This window comes from Tauraco erythrolophus, chromosome 1, assembly GCF_009769465.1.
Source record: "Tauraco erythrolophus isolate bTauEry1 chromosome 1, bTauEry1.pri, whole genome shotgun sequence".
NCBI classification, from domain to species: Eukaryota; Metazoa; Chordata; class Aves; order Musophagiformes; family Musophagidae; genus Tauraco; species Tauraco erythrolophus.
The window spans coordinates 135900730-135919343 of NC_141465.1; the positions used below are offsets into that span (position 1 = coordinate 135900730).

Sequence of the window (18614 nt, forward strand, 5' to 3'; positions counted from 1 at the left end):
CATGAAGAAAAGGTGACTGAGAAACCAGCTGCAGAGAAGGAACATCCCAGGCGGTAAGTGCTGCAAGCACAACGTGCCGAACGGATCTACCAATGCATCTTCTCGCCGTTGTTCCCTTCCAGGCTGTTGAAACTCTTATTTGCCAGTTCCTGGGAAGCAGAGATGAGAAAATGGCATCTACAAGCCCTGCTCCATCTCAGGCTTGCTGATGGGCACTGCTAAGGAGATGTGGCCAAGATCAGAGAAGAATCAGCAGGCAGGGATGGCTCTGGTACCCAGCAGCTTATGCAACGCTCGTTTAATGGATGGAGAGGTGAGAGCGGACAAAATCAGCAAGAGAAGATGCTCCAGTCTTGGCAAGGCATGGAGAAACCACTCCATGAGGTTGTAGCTGCTGGAGAAGTTGGTTATTTGACATTAAAGAGGAAGGGAAAAGCCAGGGAAGCTGTAGGGCCAGATTGCTCTGAGGAACTTGTGATCTACAGCAGGAAGGGGCATCAAGGTGATCTTCAGAGGACATCTGCCCTAAATTGCATCCCTGTGGAGGATCTTGGCGCCAGCACATAGCTGGAGGCAGTGACAATGAAGGAGCAGAGAAGATGGTATTGGAAACCCATCCAGGTGCTCAGGGAGGAGGTGCTCCATGAGGACATGAATCTGGGTCATGCTTGAATCAACTAGTGCTGGTGAAGGTGACACAGGGGCTTTTCCACAGGAGTTGCGATGCAAGTCGAGCGAGATGCCAATGGCCACCAGCAAGTGGTCCTCATGGTGACCCAGACTTATTCATGGCCCTGAGGAAGAGCAGCGTTGAGAGCTGGGGAAGGTGGGGAGAGGTGAGTGCAGGGACCATCCTGGAGCCAGTGAGCCCCAGCAGTCAGGAGTGTGATTTGGGGGAAAGGGACCTGATTCCCAACGACAGGGATGCCTGTGAGCCACAGGGATGCCACAGCGTTGACTCTGCTGCACCATGCAAGACCACATCTCTTCCAGAGCATCCAACAGAGGAGGCAAGAGAGAGACTCCAGCATCCTGGAGACCCACCAAGCACTTCCATCCCACCAGATCATGGATGCTCAGCCCTGATGGCCCTGCAGGAACCTCGGGCTCACCTGCATGCCGTTGAGCGAGGCTGTGAGGTGCCGTGGTGGCCGGCGAGGCACCTACCTGGGTGTACAGGTTCTGCTGTGGATAGGCACTTCTGATGGGGTACATAGCGGTTTGGTATGGATTCGGCGACGGCGAGTAGGGAGGAGGTGCGTTGTTACTCTGGGTCGGTGGGACCTTGTAGGGAGTCCCCGCAGTGTACCCTGGCAAAGACAAGAGCAGTCCGAGTTAGGGTGAGGATGTACAGTTGCAGAGTGGGTCAGCCCAACACGTGAGCAACCTGAACCACCATTCATGATGTACCGGCTGCTTGTGGGCATCACTCGGCGTAGAGGAGACATACTGACATCCCATGGAACCCACCAAGCCAAGACCTCTGAGTCCAGCATCCAGCCCCTGGCTAATCCATCACAGCAGCCGGGGCTGCATCCTCCACCTAGCCTGGCAGCAGCTCTTCCCAAGTTGCCTACACCAGGCCAAAGACCTGATGAGGATTCCCAATGGTCAGGGCATGGCTTGATGGGACTCAACCAGCACTTAAATCACCTTGGACAGCAGTATCTCCACACCTCCTTATCTGTCTCTCTACATCTACTTGATGAGAAGAATGTTTTTTTCTTCTCTCCTCCACACATTTTTGTCCTTTCACCTTTTTTGCTCCAGGTGACGGGCAAAACCAGAATTTAATTGCTGGGAGATCTAATTTCATGGCACAGTGTTGCTGTCCCCTGCCCATGTCCCCAAGCAATGACCGGAAAAGCAGCAACATCAATAGTCCAAACCCTATTATTAAAATGAAAATCACAGAATCAGAGAATGGTTTGGGTTGGAAGGGACCTTCAAGATCAACTCCCAGTTCTGGAGTCCCCAACATAAGAAGGACATGGACCAGTTGGAGAGGGTCCAGAGGAGGGCCACGAAGATGATAAGAGGGCTGGAGCACCTTTCCTATGAGGACAGGCTGAAAGAGTTGGGGCTGTTCAGCCTGGAGAAGAGGAGGCTCCGGGGTGACCTTATAGCGGTCTTCCAGTACCTCAAGGGGGCCTACAGGAAAGATGGGGAGAGGCTGTTCAGGAGGGCCAGTTATGATAGGACAAGGGGTAATGGTTTTAAAATAGAGGGAGGTAGGTTCAGGTTGGATATTAGGAAAAAATTTTTTACTATGAGAGTGGTAGAACACTGGAACAGGTTGCCCAGAGAGGTGGTGGATGCTCCATCCCTGGAGACATTCAAGGCCAGGTTGGACAAGGCCCTGAGCAACCTGATCTAGTTGGAGATATCCCTGTTCCTTGCAGGGGGGTTGGACTAGATGACCTTTGAAGGTCCCTTCCAGCCCTAACCATTCTATGATTCTATGATTCTATGATCATCCAGTTCCAACCCCCCTGCCATGGGCAGGGACATCCTCCACTACACCAGGTTGCCCAAAGCCTCATCCAACCTGGCCTTGAACACTGCCAGGGATGGGGCAGCCACAGCTTCTCAAGGCAACCTGTGCCAGTGCCTCAGCACCCTCAGAGGGAAGAATTTCTTCCTTAGATCCCATCGAAATCTGATGGATGCCTTCAAGTATTTCATCAAGGTGGATAATGTCGAGCAGTTTCCTCTCCTGCAAAGGAGGACTGTGACCTCACAGGGCAGATTGCAATTTTTGTCTTTCTTCTGTTCAGATGTAAGGAGAAGAAAATGGACTTCAGCATCTCCCACTCTTCCTCATTGTCCTATCAGGCAGATTAGCTGGGGCATCCAAGTCCCAGACTTACACTTTATCGAAGGTTGAAGGAAACTTTAACTTATCTTGCAGTGTTTAGGAGACACTGACGATATTGTGAACAAACTAAAATGAAGGATCCTTTCTAAAACATGGAAATTTTTCCCCCAAAACACACCTCACCTAACAAAATATAACCTAAAGGATAACGTAGTATCAGCTGACCTGCTTGCTGTAGGTGTCACCTTGCATTACTGCTGCCATTTGCGTTAAATTCTGAGCTGTTTGGTGCTTATAAAATTTTATTTTCCTTCCAGAAAGACTCAGCGGTACCAGCTCATGATACTTTAATGCGAGTCTGATCCCAGTGTGGCCAACAGGCCTAGGAAGGGGATTGTGCCCCTCTGCTCTGCTCTCCTGAGACCCCCCTGCAGTGCTGCCTTCAGCTCTGGGGTCCCCAGCACAAGAAGGACATGGAGCTGCTGGAGTAGCCCATCCCTGGAAGTGGTCAAGGCCAGGTTGGATGAGGCTTTGAGCAACCTGGTGTCCCTGTCCATGGCAGGGGGTTTGGAAGTAGACGATCTTGAAGGTCCCTTCCAACCCAAATCATTCCACGATTCTATGATCTCTGCTCTTCTTCTGGTTCCTTTCATGGTACCTACCTACCTGCTGGCTTGTGAATATGAGGTTGACCCCCATACCCTCTACCAATTTTGCTCTCCAGGAAGAAAGGGGAGGCTTTAAACAGGTCCATGATACCATTGCATAACCCAGTTTGTACAGCATCTAAAGGAGGTGCGACCTGCACCAAGGGTATGTAGCACCTGAATTCCCAACCTTCAGAGGCATTTCCAAGGAAGGCTCCATGAAGTTGCCCCTGAAGCATTATCACTTAAGTGCTAAATTGGAGAAAATTCCTCAAGAATACTTAAAAGTTGTGCTTTAAGGGTTGTTGGGGTTTTTTTAGGGTAGACTAAAAGCAGGAAGGCATCAAGGTGTTCGTCACAGCTAGATGAATGGTTAAAAAAAATGGAAATGGTAAAAAGTCTGCTAACATGAGCAAGGAAATGCAGGTGGGATGGGATGGGTGGTGAGAAATGGTAGCCAGCTCTTGCAGAAGGGCTGGGAGAAACCATCCTTGGAGCAAACAGGCCCCGAAGGCTGTGTAGGATGGAGAGGAGAAGTCAAAGCTCAGCTCAGCAATAAGATGTTTAACCACTCAAATATAATGAACTAATTTACTCAACCAGTGTTGAGTGTTCAGCAATTAACGAAGGCCAAGATTTCCAGCCTGCTAATATCCCACATGATCCGCCCAGCACTGGAACAGCGTGAAGATAACAAGGAGCTTTCGAGGAACTCCCAAACAGCATCTCACCGCCTCCCGATTACTGCAGATTGGAAGAAATGTCTTAATTAAACAGTGGAATGGCTGTGACCCTTCTTCTGACTCACATTAGCAGGAGAGCAACTATCTTTAAACGAGAGATGAATGCAGCGAGAGGAAATACCGGTTCGAAGTAGCGCCATAACAGCAGAAGTCGAGACTCTTCCATCACGAGGTCCTCCAGGAACCCAGCAACATCACCTACAGACCAACCAACCTCCTGGTTTTCAACCTTATGGATTTTTTTCCTACTCTGAACTCATTTTTTTCAAACAAAGACCTTGGAGCAGCCAGTTCTCGGCATCACGCTTCGTATCCGACAGCCAACTGGAGATGGGGACCAGCTCAAGGCTGCCTTGAATTCTAACACTTGCTGCTGTTTCCTGATTCCTGAATCACGGACTATTTAGCTACGATATTAAGAAAGGTGTTAAACACAGCAGCCCAGGCAGATGTAATCTTCCATGTTTAGAAGGTGGGCAAAAATAGTATGATTTGCGGGTAAAAAAAGACGCGTAATCGAGTTTTAATGACACAAGATGATGGAGGCTCCTCTCGGAAAAGCATGTCTGACCTTCATTTTAAAGCCTAATTACGACTGTCTAACACCTGATTAGGATTAAGGCTTCCAGTACGTAAAGGGGGCCTACAGGAAAGCTGGAGAGGGACTTTTTACAAGGGTGTGTAGTGACAGGACACGGGCAATGGATTTAAACTGAAAGAGGGGAGATTTCGATGGGATCTAAGGAAGAAATTCTTCCCTCTGAGGGTGATGAGGCACTGGCACAGGTTGTCCAGGAGAAGTTGTGGCTGCCCCATCCCTGGAAGTGTTCCAGGCCAGGTTGGATGGGGCTTTGAGCAACCTGGTGTAGTGGAGGGTGTCCCTGCCCGTGGCAGGGGGGTTGGAACTGGATGATCTTTGAGGTCTCTTCCAACCCAAATCATTCTGTGGTTCTATGATCAGGAGGTTGGCATGGCCCGTGCTTCTGCCGCTTCACGGTTCAGCATCAGGCCGGGGTTTTAAAAGCAGGAGTGAGCCTTTAAGCTCCGACTTCTGTTAAAATTGCTGATGAAATCCCTTGTGCCACTCCGGAAATCTCAGCCTTACTGATCCTGCAACACTGTGCCCTGAACTGCCCTAAATTCTGTTTTAGCTCTAAGGCTGGCAAGGGGGGGAAAAAGCTTTGTGCTGAATTTTTTATTATCAGCTCTTCTTGTTTCCACATGAAGAGTTCTCCACCAGCATGGTTCCTTAGATGGGTAAGGAATTGGCTGGATGGCCACATCCAGAGTTACAGTCCACAGCTCAGTGTCCAAGTGGAAACAAGCAACGAGTGGTGTCCCTCAAGCTTGGGTACTGGAACCCGTATGATTTAGTATCTTCGTCAAAGACAGACAGTGGGATTGAGTGCACCCTCAGCAAATTTGCAGATGACACCAAGCTCAGTGGTGCAGTCGACACACCAGTGGGAAGGGATGCCATCCAGAGGGACCTCGACAGGCTTTAGGAGTGGGCCCCAGTGAACCTCATGAGGTTCAACAAGTCCAAGGGCAAGGTCCTGCACATGGGCCAGGGCAACCTCCAGTGTTGATACAGGCTGGGGGATGAATGGACGGAGAGCAGCCCTAAAGAGAAGGTCTTGAGGATACTGGTGGGTGAAAAATTGGACATGAGCCGGCACCGTGCACTGGCAGCCCAGAAAGCCAACCGTGTCCTGGGCTGCATCCAGAGCAGCGTGGGCAGCAGGGCGAGGGAGGGGATTCTGCCCCTCTGCTCTGCTCTCCTGAGACCTCCCTGCAGTGCTGCCTTCAGCTCTGGGGTCCCCAACATCAGAAGGACATGGAGCTGTTGGAGCGGGTCCAGAGGAGGCCACGAAGATGATGCAAGGGCTGGAGCACCTCTGCTCTGGAGACAGGCTGAGAGAGTTGGGGCTGTTCAGCCTGGAGAAGAGAAGGCTCTGGGGAGACCTTCCAGCACCTTCCAGTGCCTAAAGGGGCTACAGGAAAGCTGGAGAGGGGCTTTTTCAAGGACATGTAGTGACAGGACACGGGGCAATGGCTTTAAACTGAAAGAGGGGAGATTTCGATGGGATCTAAGGAAGAAATTTTTCCCTCTGAGGGTGGTGAGGCACTGGCACAGGTTGCCCAGAGAAGTTGTGGCTGCCCCATCCCTGGAAGTGTTCAAGGCCAGGCTGGACGAGAGCAGTCAGGCAGGGGCCAGAGGACATCCCACATACCAGGGGAAGCACTGGGGGCCTTATCAGGGATCTTATCACCCTTCCTGGAGGCATTATTTGGCCTCCGAGGGGATATTACAAGGCTCCACCTGGAAAAGCCTGTTTGACTTCGATCCGTAAGCAGCGTCTCCTCCCCCTGCCTCTACTCAGCCACTTTGAGTTAAAAGGTGGAATTTCATCCTGGTTCCTCGAAAAATCATGCTTTATTTTGGAATTCTCTCTTTAAGTGAATAGGAAATATTTTCCCATTGTTTTTTTGACAAATACCGTTCTGCTCAACCACAGAGCATCACCACTGCAGATATACACCTGCAAACCACCTCAGGGTGCTTCTGGGGACCAGATGCTCCGTTAAAAAAGAGGCCTTCACCTTCTCCTCTTGACTTCCTCCTCTGAAGGAGCACAAGGAGGGTTGGTGCTCTCCTTTTCATGCTCCTTCATGGTTTTAACACACGCGAACGGAAAGGAGCATAGACGCTACCTGGTTTTCAGGAAGAAAAATACCCAAGAGCTCTGCAAAATTTCATCCCAGAAGGGAATGGCAGCAGCAGCCCAGTGCTCCCACTGGGCAGCTCTGGCAGCAGAAGGTGATGGATCTGCTACATGGTGCCAGCGAGAACCCCCAGGACCTGCAGCACTCAGGGAAGGATACACAGACACCTGCACGGACATGAACGATCCCATCCGTTGCAAACAGGCTGATCCCAAATCCAAATAACCCCATCCCCAAACAACCCAGAGGAGGGGAGGCAAACGGGCACAAAACAACCAAGTAAAACCCCAGAAGAAAAGGTTTATTTACTGAATGCTGCAGAAGAAGCCTGGTAAGTTCTGTTCTCGGTCCCGGTGTCCACCGGGAGGTGGAAGGTGCCCTCCGTGGCACAGGAGGAGGAGGTCTGTGGCCAGGCTTGCTTCATCAGAAGTGTAGCTTGAGTGGAGACAGAGAAGAGGTGTCACACAGAGCAATGAAGGTACAACTTCCCGCATTTATGTCACATTTGAATCACTTCGCTGCTCTCTTCCTTCCCCTCCCACCTTTCAAGGTCTACTATCCGTAGGAATTTCACACCGTGGTTCCTCTTGCCCCCCATGGAGGGATGGTTTGCACAGGGCATTGCAGCAAACCAGTTATGTACCCCAAACGACTGGTTTCCTGAGCTAAGTGACCCACATGAAGATCTACACCTGGGGGACATGGCCAGCAGAGCCACCATCCCTCTCCAGATACCACTGGTCACCTCTGTGCATAGGGACTGTGATAGTTTGATGTGTGGGGGGGTGTTCTGGTGGCAGGGGAGGGGATTTGCTCCCTGTGCCACCAGATCTGAGTCCCATCCCCCTCGGGGGAGGTTGAGCCAAGGCGGCGCCTCTGCGAATTGCCCTATTTAAGTTGGGACAAAGGGGCGGGAAAGGGCTTTTTGCTCAGGAGCGAGGAGAGAGCAGGAGGGCGCTGCCCTCGCTCCCGGCTCCCGGCCGGGCGGCCGCTCGGGCCCGGGCCGGCGCCATGTGCTCAAGATGGCGCCGGGGGAGCCGCATGGGGGACTCGGTAAGCGCCCCACTACCGGGGTGCCCACCGGGCCGAGCTCCCCCAGAGAGGATTAATATCTAAGAGAAGACAACCACAATGACCGGGTCAGCAAAGATGGAGCAGGAGGAGGTGTACTGGAGCTGAGGTTTCCCTTGCAATCGGTGTGAGATGGCAGGCGGCCCCCCTGCAGCCAGGGTGTACTCGGCGGAGCAGCGACCCACTCGTGGCCTGTGGAGAAACCCACGTCGGGAAGGAGATGCCTGAGCCCAGGAGAGGTCGTGGAGCAGGGGATGCGCGACCAGGTACTGTTGATAATGGGGCATGGAATGCACGACGAGGTCGTGGAGGCATCTGGAGACCGTGGGACGACCCACGCCGACGCGAGTGGCAGCAGCTCCCTAAGAGGCCGAGACTGGTAAAGCCCGAACTGGTGCGATCCATGGGGAGGATTGCAATCCTGCGGGCAGGACTTACTTTGGAAAAGTTTGGGGACTTTTTCTTTGTGAGTAGGGGATCCACCGAAGCAAGGGAAAAATGGTGTAAAGACTCCTCCTCCTTTAAGAAAGGAGCGGCAGTGAACAACATGGATGAACTGACCTGTACTCCCCCATTCCCTGTCTCCCTGCGCCGCCGGGGGGAAGACAGAGCCAGGAACGAGAGGAAAATAGGGGGTGGGGAGGTGTCGTTTTAAGATCGGGCCTTGTTTTCCCTTTTCTCCTCTCAAGTAACCGGTTTCGTTCCCTTTTGTCTTTTGTTTAGTAACTGTTAATAAATTGTTCTGTTTTATGAAGAAAGCCTGAGTCATGTTTTGCCCGAGACCATGCTTGGTGGGTGCTCCCGCTCGGTTCTTGTCTCGACCCTCAGTCCAAAAACCACGACAGGGACCAATAAGGGTTGTCCTTGGCCTCGTGTCTCCCAGCTGGAAAACAGGCTGAGCCTGGTGTGCAAGACATTTTATTCACAGTAAACCCCTTTGAGATGCTTGCATGGCAGGTACCACCAGTGGACAAGGTACTGGTCACTGGGACCATCCCATCATAGCGTCAGCTGGTCCTTAGAAACTCTGGAAAGGAGAAGCAGCAGAAGCAGTGGCTTTGGGCAGGTCGCCCTGCATCCCAGTTTGCAGAAAAGTATTTATGAAGCCAAGTGAGATAATCCAGAAGAACCTCAAGAGCCAAATTTTGTGGGATTTGGGAAGGGACCAACAGAATTCAGTCATTCTGTGGGTCTTAAATTTTCTGAAAGAGGAAAAGGTGCCATAAAGCAAGTCTGCATGACGGACATAGACATGGCCGACGTGTAGCTAAGGACTGCCATTGCACCGACGGCTTTCTGGAGCACATCTACGGAGAACACACATCACCAACACAAGCCTACAACCAGGCTCCTTCCTAAAGCTGGTGCCTCTGGGAAAGGTTTAACAGGTCTTTTTCCTTTTTTTTCCTTTTTTTTTTTTTCCCCCCTGAAACTATGGATCCGTCCTAACTTTTTGTCCCAGACTAATCTCGAATGGTGGCCCCCACCATCCTTGGTTTAAGTCTCGCCACCTCTACTACGGAAAGAAAATCAAGCGAGGGGCGGTTGTGAAGTTCTGGAGGGTAAAGGAGGTAAAGTGCCACGGCTGCTGGAATCAAAGAGAACCACCAATTTATGGCTTCTTTAAAGGTAATTTGGTTTTGTGAAAGCAGAAGGTAGACCGTTGACATGCTCTCTCTACACCGTATTACTGAATCCCCCAAGAGCTCTAGACGGTTGGAGGTCAGGGCATGCCCCCGTTGTCCCCCTCTCCCTGCTCGAGTGGTAAGATTTCCCCAGAAACGCAGTAACGGGGTTCTGGGTCAGATTTGGAGAAAAAAAAAAAAGGACCTTTGGGCAAGAGAAGAACAACGGAGTCTGATTTCACAGCCAGGGAACTGTTTCTGATAGCAGAACCAGCCCAGAACCATCTGGGACAGAAAGAGGAGCTCTTCAGGAGGGACATCCTGGCCCATAGGAGGAGCTGGTGGGTTTCTTATCCTCCCTGTCCGCCCCAAGGGAGTCACCCATGAAGACATTTTAAGGCTGCACTTCATAACTCCTTCTCCCAAGCAAGTTCCTAACCCCTGCTAACCCCCACAGAAGGGACTTTATGGCTTGGTCAGGGCTTGTAAACTTTTCTGCAGCCCAAAGGCAAGAGCAATGATGTTTTGAACTCCTCCAAAGCCTCCATGTCTGCTCAGACTCTCAATTAACCACCTCTGTAGCTGTGAATCTGAAGCATCACCGGGCTGGAAGTTGGGTACGAGTGAGTGAGGAGACCAAGGAGGAATCGGCGCTGGTGCCAGCCATGACACAGGTCCTAATAGTTGGACGCCACTGCCCAGAGAGAGCAGAGCAGCACTGCTGCAGATCAACCAAAAACTCATGAGCCCACTCTCCTAGTGTGGGATAGAAATACAGAGGACATGGAGGACACCCAGCAGCCATGCTTTACTGGACGACATGGTGATCACCAGCTGCGCAAAGATGTTTACGGGTGCAAGATCTGGCCGGCTGGTGCTTCGCTGCTGGAGACGTGGAAACGTGCTCCTCCTTCCTCACCTTCTTTAAGAGAAAACCAGGAGGTCTGAGGGAAGTGAGAGGTTCAGAGCGCAATTTCTCCTCCACTCAAGCACTGATCACGTTCTGCTCCAAGCCCGTGTCCCCTCCCAAAGGTTTGTGAGTTATTAGGGATTTTCAAACTGCCTTGCTTTGTTTTCCATGGTAAACTGCACTCCTGAACATCACGCTGGAAAGCTAACTCCTAGCACTGAGACAGAAACACTCTTTCACTTACGCTTTTATTCAAAATCAGATTCATTTTTGCCTCTCGATTTCATAAAGCTTTTAATCTCCAAGACTGATGAGACAATTTATTTAGATGTTAGATGAATCCTTCCTCTGAGATTTCTCCTCCCCACATTAGATCTACCAAAAAATCAAGGTAATTTGGGGCTGAGATGGCTGGGAGCTTGCCATAGCTATGCATGTTCTGTACATTAAATCGTGGATCCTCGGAGAATCCATCACTTAAAATTACACAAAAGGTGAATCATAGAATCACAGAATGGTTTGGGTTGGAAGGGATCTCAAAGATCATCCAGTTCCAACCCCCCTGCCATGGGCAGGGACACCTTCCACTACACCAGGTTGCCCAAAGCCTCATCCAGCCTGGCCTTGAACACCTCCAGGGAAGTAGGAAGTAGGCTTCTAGGAATATTAATATCTCCGGCTCCTTTGCAGGAGCTACAATTCACAGAGGTTACAGAAGAACCTAAGAAGGACATGGACCTATTAGAGCGGGTCCAGAGGAGGCCACGAAGACGATCCGAGGGCTGGAGCACCTCTGCTCTGGAGACAGGCTGAGAGAGTTGGGGTTGTTCAGCCTGGAGTAGAGAAGGCTCTGGAGAGACCTTCCAGCACTTGCTGGTCTAGTGGAGGGTGTCCCTGCCCATGGCAGAGAGGGTGGAACTAGATCATCTTTGAGGTCCCTTCCAACCCAAACCATTCTATGATTTCATGATTCTACAACCCAGTCATGACTATCTAATATCATTTAAGGTCTCTCTCTTACCAATGTCTTCTGGATTTGGTTTTACCTCTCACCTGCACTGTTCATTGAAAAATAAAGGGCTTTTATTCATTATCTGTTGGATCCCTGGCAAATCTGGTGATGGGAACTGGACACACAATGTGAACTGAGCATTGGCCTCTGCAGTGTTGGCTCTGGTCTGTCTCCCTCCTTCTGAGGACCTTTAGCCAACGTGGTAATGTTCAGGATACATTTTAAATTGAAAAGCAAAAACATGAATGAGATGTGCCTGAAGAAAATTCCGTGAAGTCTGAACTAGAGTACAGAATCGCAACGAAAGGACAAATCAGATGATACAACCTATACAGTATAAGTATTTCTTGCTTCCCTCTGCCAGCCCTACTGGTGATGGATACAGCCTTGAGCCTCGTACAAAGTTTGTAATAAGTTTAATTCCCCAGGTAGATCCATGACTGTGTACCTCAAAACATGGGAGCATGTGTTCTTGGGAAGCCTACAGGATATTCACTCCGCTAGACCCCAAGATACCCACCTTGATATGTCCCTAAATAGAATCACAGAATGGTTTGGGTGGGAAGATCTCAAAGATCATCCAGTTCCAACCCCCCTGCCATGGGCAGGGACACCCTCCACACACCAGGTTGCTCAAAGCTTCATCCAGCCTGGCCTTGGACACTTCCAGGGATGGGGCAACCACAGCAGCCTCCTTGATAGGACAAGGGGTAATGGTTTTAAAATAGAGGGAGGTAGATTCAGGTTGGATATTAGGAAAAAATTTTTTACCATGAGAGTTGTAGAACACTGGAACAGGTTGCCCAGAGAGGTGGCAGATGCTCCATCCCTGGAGACGTTCAAGGCCCGGTTGGATGAGGCCCTGAGCAACCTGATCTAGTTGGAGATATCCCTGTTCCTTGCAGGGGGGTTGGACTAGATGGCCTTTGAAGGTCCCTTCCAGCCCTAACGATTCTATGATTCTATGATTCTCTGGGCAACCTGTGCCAGTGCCTCACCACCCTCAGAGGGAAGAATTTCTTCCTTAGATCCAACCTAAATCTCCCCTCTTTCAGTTTAAAGCCATCGCCCCGTGTCCTGTCACTACACACCCTTGTCCAAAGCCCCTCTCCAGCTTTCCTGTAGCCCCTTTAGGTACTGGAAGGCTGCAATAGTCAGTGGGTGCCTACAGAGGATGGTCCCGAGCACTTCCGTGGGAAAAGACGCCGCCTCCACTTTCCTTCACAGAGCAACATTTCCTGTGGGAAGGACCCAGAAGCAGGAACGGTGCATCGGAGCCTCCGTCCTGCCCTGCAACGTCCCCGCAGAGACCCTTCATTTCCGAGGCTGATTTTAGAAATCCCTGCTGTGCTCGGGGCGGGGGGGGGCACCGAAGGAAGGGATGGGGAGCATTCTCCTCCCTGCATCATCAATAACTGCGGCTGAAGCAGGAGCCAGGCGCGTGCCCTACTTTCGGGAAAACAGAAAGGCACGCTTGAACGGAGGGAGCTGGAGCACCACCACCACCGCGGGAAGACGGAACGCCTGGGAGGGATCATGCACCAAGCTTAATGAAGACATATATCATTATTATTTTGTTTTTTTTAATTGGCGTGCCTCGTGTCTCTGCAGTAGAGGGATTTTAAGTGCTCGTTTTTACGTACTTGAAAGGAAATTTTTGGAATAGCACTGTCCTAAATAACCGGGCTTATTGCAGGCGTCGGAGTTTGCAACGTCGGCGTTCCGCAGTGCTCTTGTAGCTTGCCTTGTGTCCCTTCTGCTAACAAATGTGGAAAAACGCAACGGGAGAACTGCACAAGGCAGGAACTTGTGTTGTTTCAATGAAGCAGGGTGGGAAGAAATGAGAATCACAGATTCATGGTTAAATTCGTTCCTTTGCTTGGCGCAGGGCTCCTCTGGCTGAGCTTTGCAAGCACTGCAGGGATGGGCGGTTATCTAGGCCTTGAGAAGGGGTGGTTTGAAACAAACTGATGAGTTTATCACCCTTTTAGTGCTCAAACATTAGAGAATATCCACCAGCTACCTGACATGGAAAGAGGAAGGATTCAAGACTGGTTCCAGTTACCATTTTCCTTTCCTCACTGCTGCTGGACCTACAAGGACCAAGGGGACTCTAGACATCTCCAAGCTCTTCTCCATGCCACCTTACACTTCTCAGACTGAGGCAATTACAAAGTTCAGGGCTCTAAACAATTTCATTTTCCATGTGGATTCCAGGGTCTAGGAAAGTACAAGGTCAACAGAAGAGCCTGTCAGTGGACGGGATGCGTTTGACAGCAGCAGTTCTGGTGGGAACATACAGCATCTCTTTCTGCAGCGAGGCAGCGGAAGCCTCAACATCTAAAATTGCTTAAAAATACACTTAGAATCAGTTTGCTGCATCAGAATGAGAGATTTTGGGCAGGGAAACCCTCCACTACACCAGGTTGCCCAAAGCCTCATCCAACCTGGAAGTGTTCAAGGCCAGGTTGGATGAGGCTTTGGGCAACCTGGTGTAGTGGAGGGTGTCCCTGCCCATGGCAGGGGCGTTGGAACTGGATGATCTTTGAGGTCCCTTCCAACCCAAACCGTTCTATGATTCTACGATTTTAAAAACAAAGCACATCCCCTTCTGATTCCAAGTGTGTTTGATGAACCCCAGCAGCATGTTCTTCTCCGTGGTGGGGTTGTTTCCAGCCTCCTGTATGACAGCAGCTGATTCAATCTGAGCAAACGCTCTCTGTACTGACACAGACGACTGGTTTTAACTCAGCCACTGAACCAGGGTATTAGAATCATAGAATCACAGAATGGTTTGGGTTGGAAGGGACCTTAAAGATCATCCAGTTCCAACCCCCCTGCCATGGGCAGAGAAATCCTCCACTACACCAGGTTGCCCAAAGCCTCATCCAATCAGCCTTGAACACTTCCAGGGATGGGGCATCCACAACTTCTCTGGGCAACCTGTTCCACTGCCTCACCGCCCAACTTTTTGAGTATTACTTTAACTCAATTCTGTTTAACACAGTTGAGGATGCTGCCCGCTCTGTCGCCTGTACCCACCGCCGGAATATTTTGTGGAGCTTATTTTGCGGGAGTTGTCTCTCAAAAATCTTTATTTTTTCTCCTTAAAGTCTCTTTTCCATAGAGAAGTGACCACTGACAGTGGGTGTGATGCTGGGAGGTTCTGAGCTTCCCGGGGTTATTAATGTGGCATCTGGCAGACTCGGGATCTTCAAAAACATAATTCAATAAAAACTGGCAGGGAGTTGCAAATAGCTCGAAAAAGACTCTAAATTTAAGAAAGGTCTGAGCCAGGACTGCCTCTGTAGCCTCTCCTCTGCCTCTAAAAATAACGTTGATGGATGCTGTCCTCACTCCCAGCATCACAGGGGCTTTTTTTTCTCCACTAACTGGCTCTTCTGCATCCCTAACTGTCGAGTCGCTGGTCTGAGCATAAAACCCACAAAAGCATCTTTCCTCCTGGCTGCACGCGAACAAGCTGAGGGCTCTGACCCATGTCTCCTGTGAGATAAATCTCCAAAGAGTGGGGAAAAAATGCTGCCGTGACATTAAATTGCATTGATTTGAGTGCACGTTTGCTGAGGACACCAACTGTGTGGTGTGGTGGACACGCTGGAGGGAAGGGATGCCATCCAGAGGGACCTGGACAGGCTGGAGAGTTGGGCCTGTGAGAACCTCATGGAGTTCAACAAGGCCAAGGGCAAGGTCCTGCCACGTGGGTCGGGGCAATCCCAAGCACAAGCACAGGCTGGGTGGAGAATGGATGGAGAGCAGCCCTGAGGAGAAGGACTTGGGGGTGCTGGTGGATGAGAAGCTCACCATGAGCCGGCACCATGCGCTGGCAGCCCAGAAAGCCAACCGTGTCCTGGGCTGCATCCAGAGCAGCGTGGGCAGCAGGGCGAGGGAGGGGATTCTGCCCCTCTGCTCTGCTCTCCTGAGACCCCCCTGCAGTGCTGCCTTCAGCTCTGGGGTCCCCAACACAAGAAGGACATGGAGCTGCTGGAGTGGGTCCAGAGGAGGCCATGGAGATGATGCGAGGGCTGGAGCACCTCTGCTCTGGAGACAGGCTGGGAGAGTTGGGGCTGTTCAGCCTGGAGAAGAGAAGGCTCCGGGGAGACCTTCCAGCACCTTCCAGTGCCTAAAGGGGCTACAGGAAAGCTGGAGAGGGGCTTTGGACAAGGGTGTGTAGTGACAGGACACGGGGCAATGGCTTTGAATTTAAAAAGGGGAGATTTCTAAGAGATCTAAGGAAGAAATTCTTCCCTCTGAGAGTGGTGAGGCACTGGCACAGGTTGCCCAGAGAAGCTGTGGCTGCCCCATCCCTGGCAGTGTTCAAGGCCAGGTTGGATGGGGCTTTGAGCAACCTGGTGTAGTGGAAGGTGTCCCTGCCCATGGCAGGGGGGTTGGAACTGGATGATCTTTGAGATCCCTTCCAGCCCAAACCATTCTGTGATTCCGTGATTCAAGAGCAGGATTATGGAGGTTTTTGCAAAAGAAGAGTTGGGTTGAGGAGCACTAATTTTAGTCTTCAGCACTTCCTCGCTACTTTAGTGCTTAGCTGTGTCGTGTTACGCACTGGGAGATTTTGGTTCTCAAAGCAAAATGACCTGTCAGCTTTCTGGACGATAGGAAATTATTGAAAGCATTTTTTTAAGTATCATAAACAGAGAAATGAAATTTAAACATCAAGACAGCTGCCAAGGCTTTCTCGCTTGAGCCTTAAGCTGCGTAACAAAAAGATCTGGCGAGGGGGGACAAAAATGATCAGAGGATTTATTTTTTAGAGAAAGCAAGTCGGTAAAGATTAGGATTGCACTTCAGGAGGGAGCGCCGGGGGAGTGAACAAAAGGCTGTTTGGCACAAAAAAGATTGACCAGGGCTTTCGTTTCCCCTTTCACATCATGCAAATCTAAAGCAACAGACAATTATTTGCATTGCTTTTAAAAAAATAAATAAACCAAGCCTTAATTAATCTGCAGGATTGCTTGCTGCAAGGTATTGTAGCAAGAAAATACAGCGAGAATCAAAGCATGGGGGAGGTTAAGCATCTTTAATGAAAGAGAGGACACCCACAGCCACAGCCACCAGCATAAAGGTAGGGAAAAATCAAAGTCTTTGTGGTTTTGTGCCTATAAAAGCCGCTGACTAATGAGGTTTGGGGCAGATTATTCCATACCGAACAATTGCAAGGAAATTTCTCAAGGCCAATCTGGCCGATTTTAGGGAGGAGAGACCAAGGTGCATGGACAACCTGGCCCTGGCTGAGCGTGGGGGCTCCTTTCTGCTGGGTGGAGGACACAGGCTGTAGACTCTGCTGCAAGAATGATGGGGGGTACTCAAGGGCTTGCTGCTGCCCACCTGTGCAAACCCCAGTTTCCATGGTTATCCCTGTGTTTCCTTGGTCTCTCTTGGTCTTCTTGACTGTTTCTTCACTGTCTGGGTTGGGGCATCCACTTCGTTCTTGTCTTTGTTGTGGATGCAAGCAACTTCTTTGCTGGAGAGGAGACTTGTCCTCAAGCCCACTCCAGGACCTACTCTTTTACATGCCAGGTGGGTCTCACTTTTCAATCTATTCCTACTATCCTAACCTATACCAAGAAAGCAATCCCATAAAACATCACCCTAGAGGTCTCCTTCACTGAGGGTATCTTGACTGTACCAGAGGTACTTGAGAGAGCATCTACAAACCCACCTTGGGTTCCTGTTCCTCGTAAGCGTGAAGGACATCCCAGGCAGGATTCATCTCAAGCTCTCCTAGTAGGCCAGACAGGCATCCATGGGGCATCTATCCCCAAAGATGGGCTAAATGTCTCTCTAGGGAGGTCTCTCTTTCTGATGAAAGGGACCTGAGCGGGAAGGGTTGGAGAGCTAAGGTCTATACAGCTAAAGAGAAACAAATCTTCTCTAAATGTGGCAATTGCTAAACTACGTGAAAATCTCCTAATCCTTTTTTCTTTCTTTCTAATTTGGAAAATTAAACTGAGCTGAAATAAAATCTTTCCAGGGAAACATGTGGATTTCATCAAGCTTTTGCAAAGAAAAGTTATTTTGTCCGGATAGCAGCACCGCATTTCTGGGGGTTGCTTCGATTCGTTTGCTAGTCGGAACTCCAGCCTCCCAAGGATGGTGCCTGAGATGTACAAGAAGCAAGATAGACCCCCTCAGAAAAAAATATTCCTTGTCCTGCAGCGATTTGGTGTTCCCTTTCCCTTGGGTGTCCCCCTTGGCCATCTCCCCACTCAGTGGTGGAGCTCCTGCCAGTGCAAGGCACAAGCAGTGGCTGGAGACCAGAGACATTTCATGATGTCCAAGCCAATAGGCAAGAAAGCTGCTCTAAACACAGCTGAGCTGGGAGGACATTGCCAGCCTCTGGCAGGACAAGCCACTAATAAATTTGTGAGGTTTTTTTTTTTGATGCTGTGGATGTCTTTTCCTTTTATTCTTTCAGTGTTATATCCTTCAGAGCAATTGGAGGGTGACCAGCACACGTCTAGGGGAATAAACCTTGTTTCATATTACACGTTAAGATTTTCAGTGGGAAGAAACGCAGCTGAAGACCCTCCCAGAAGCACATAAACCCAAACAAAACCCAACAGATCCCTTACAGACCCATCTGCAGTAAACGGCGTTATTTAATAACCTTGCAAACCAACGCTGAATTTAAACTGGGACGTGGAGAAGACGGCACCGAAAGTTTTTGGCAACAAAACCCTCACTGCTGCTCATCAGCCTTGGAAAGCTCCCGAGCCTGGGGATCCACCGGTTTTATGACAAAAACTGGGCAATTGGCAGGAGAAAGGGTTCACCCAGACCACCACAAAGTCCACCTTTGTGTGCGTTACGCAAGCATCTATTTCACTCCGATGACCGCTGAGCACTTAGCTGCAAAGATGGCTTTATTCAGAATGTTTAAAAAGCATTCAGAAGAAACATCTCAGCCAACCAAAAAAAACCATGAAGTCAGAACGAAGGGCAAGATATTGTTTTTCACCTTCAATGTGCGCTTGGAAAGGGGCGAGCAAGAGATTTTCTTCAGGCCTTTTTCACAAAAAACATGA

General features: G+C 50.2%; 1 protein-coding gene across 3 annotated transcripts in view; it reads right to left on the bottom strand.

The window, feature by feature from the left end:
* The window catches only part of FAM168A (family with sequence similarity 168 member A), a 223574-nt gene that overhangs the window by 5516 nt on the left and 199444 nt on the right, over nt 1-18614 (bottom strand). For 2 of the 3 annotated variants that reach the window (XM_086622360.1, XM_086622366.1), the window contains 2 exons: nt 7245-7370; nt 1168-1310 (listed from right to left, as the gene is read on the bottom strand). In XM_086622360.1, coding sequence (XP_086478486.1) covers nt 1168-1310; nt 7245-7370 — 269 coding nt within the window. The remainder of the gene's footprint in view (nt 1-1167; nt 1311-7244; nt 7371-18614) is intronic. The other variant, XM_086622374.1, reaches the window with a different exon arrangement.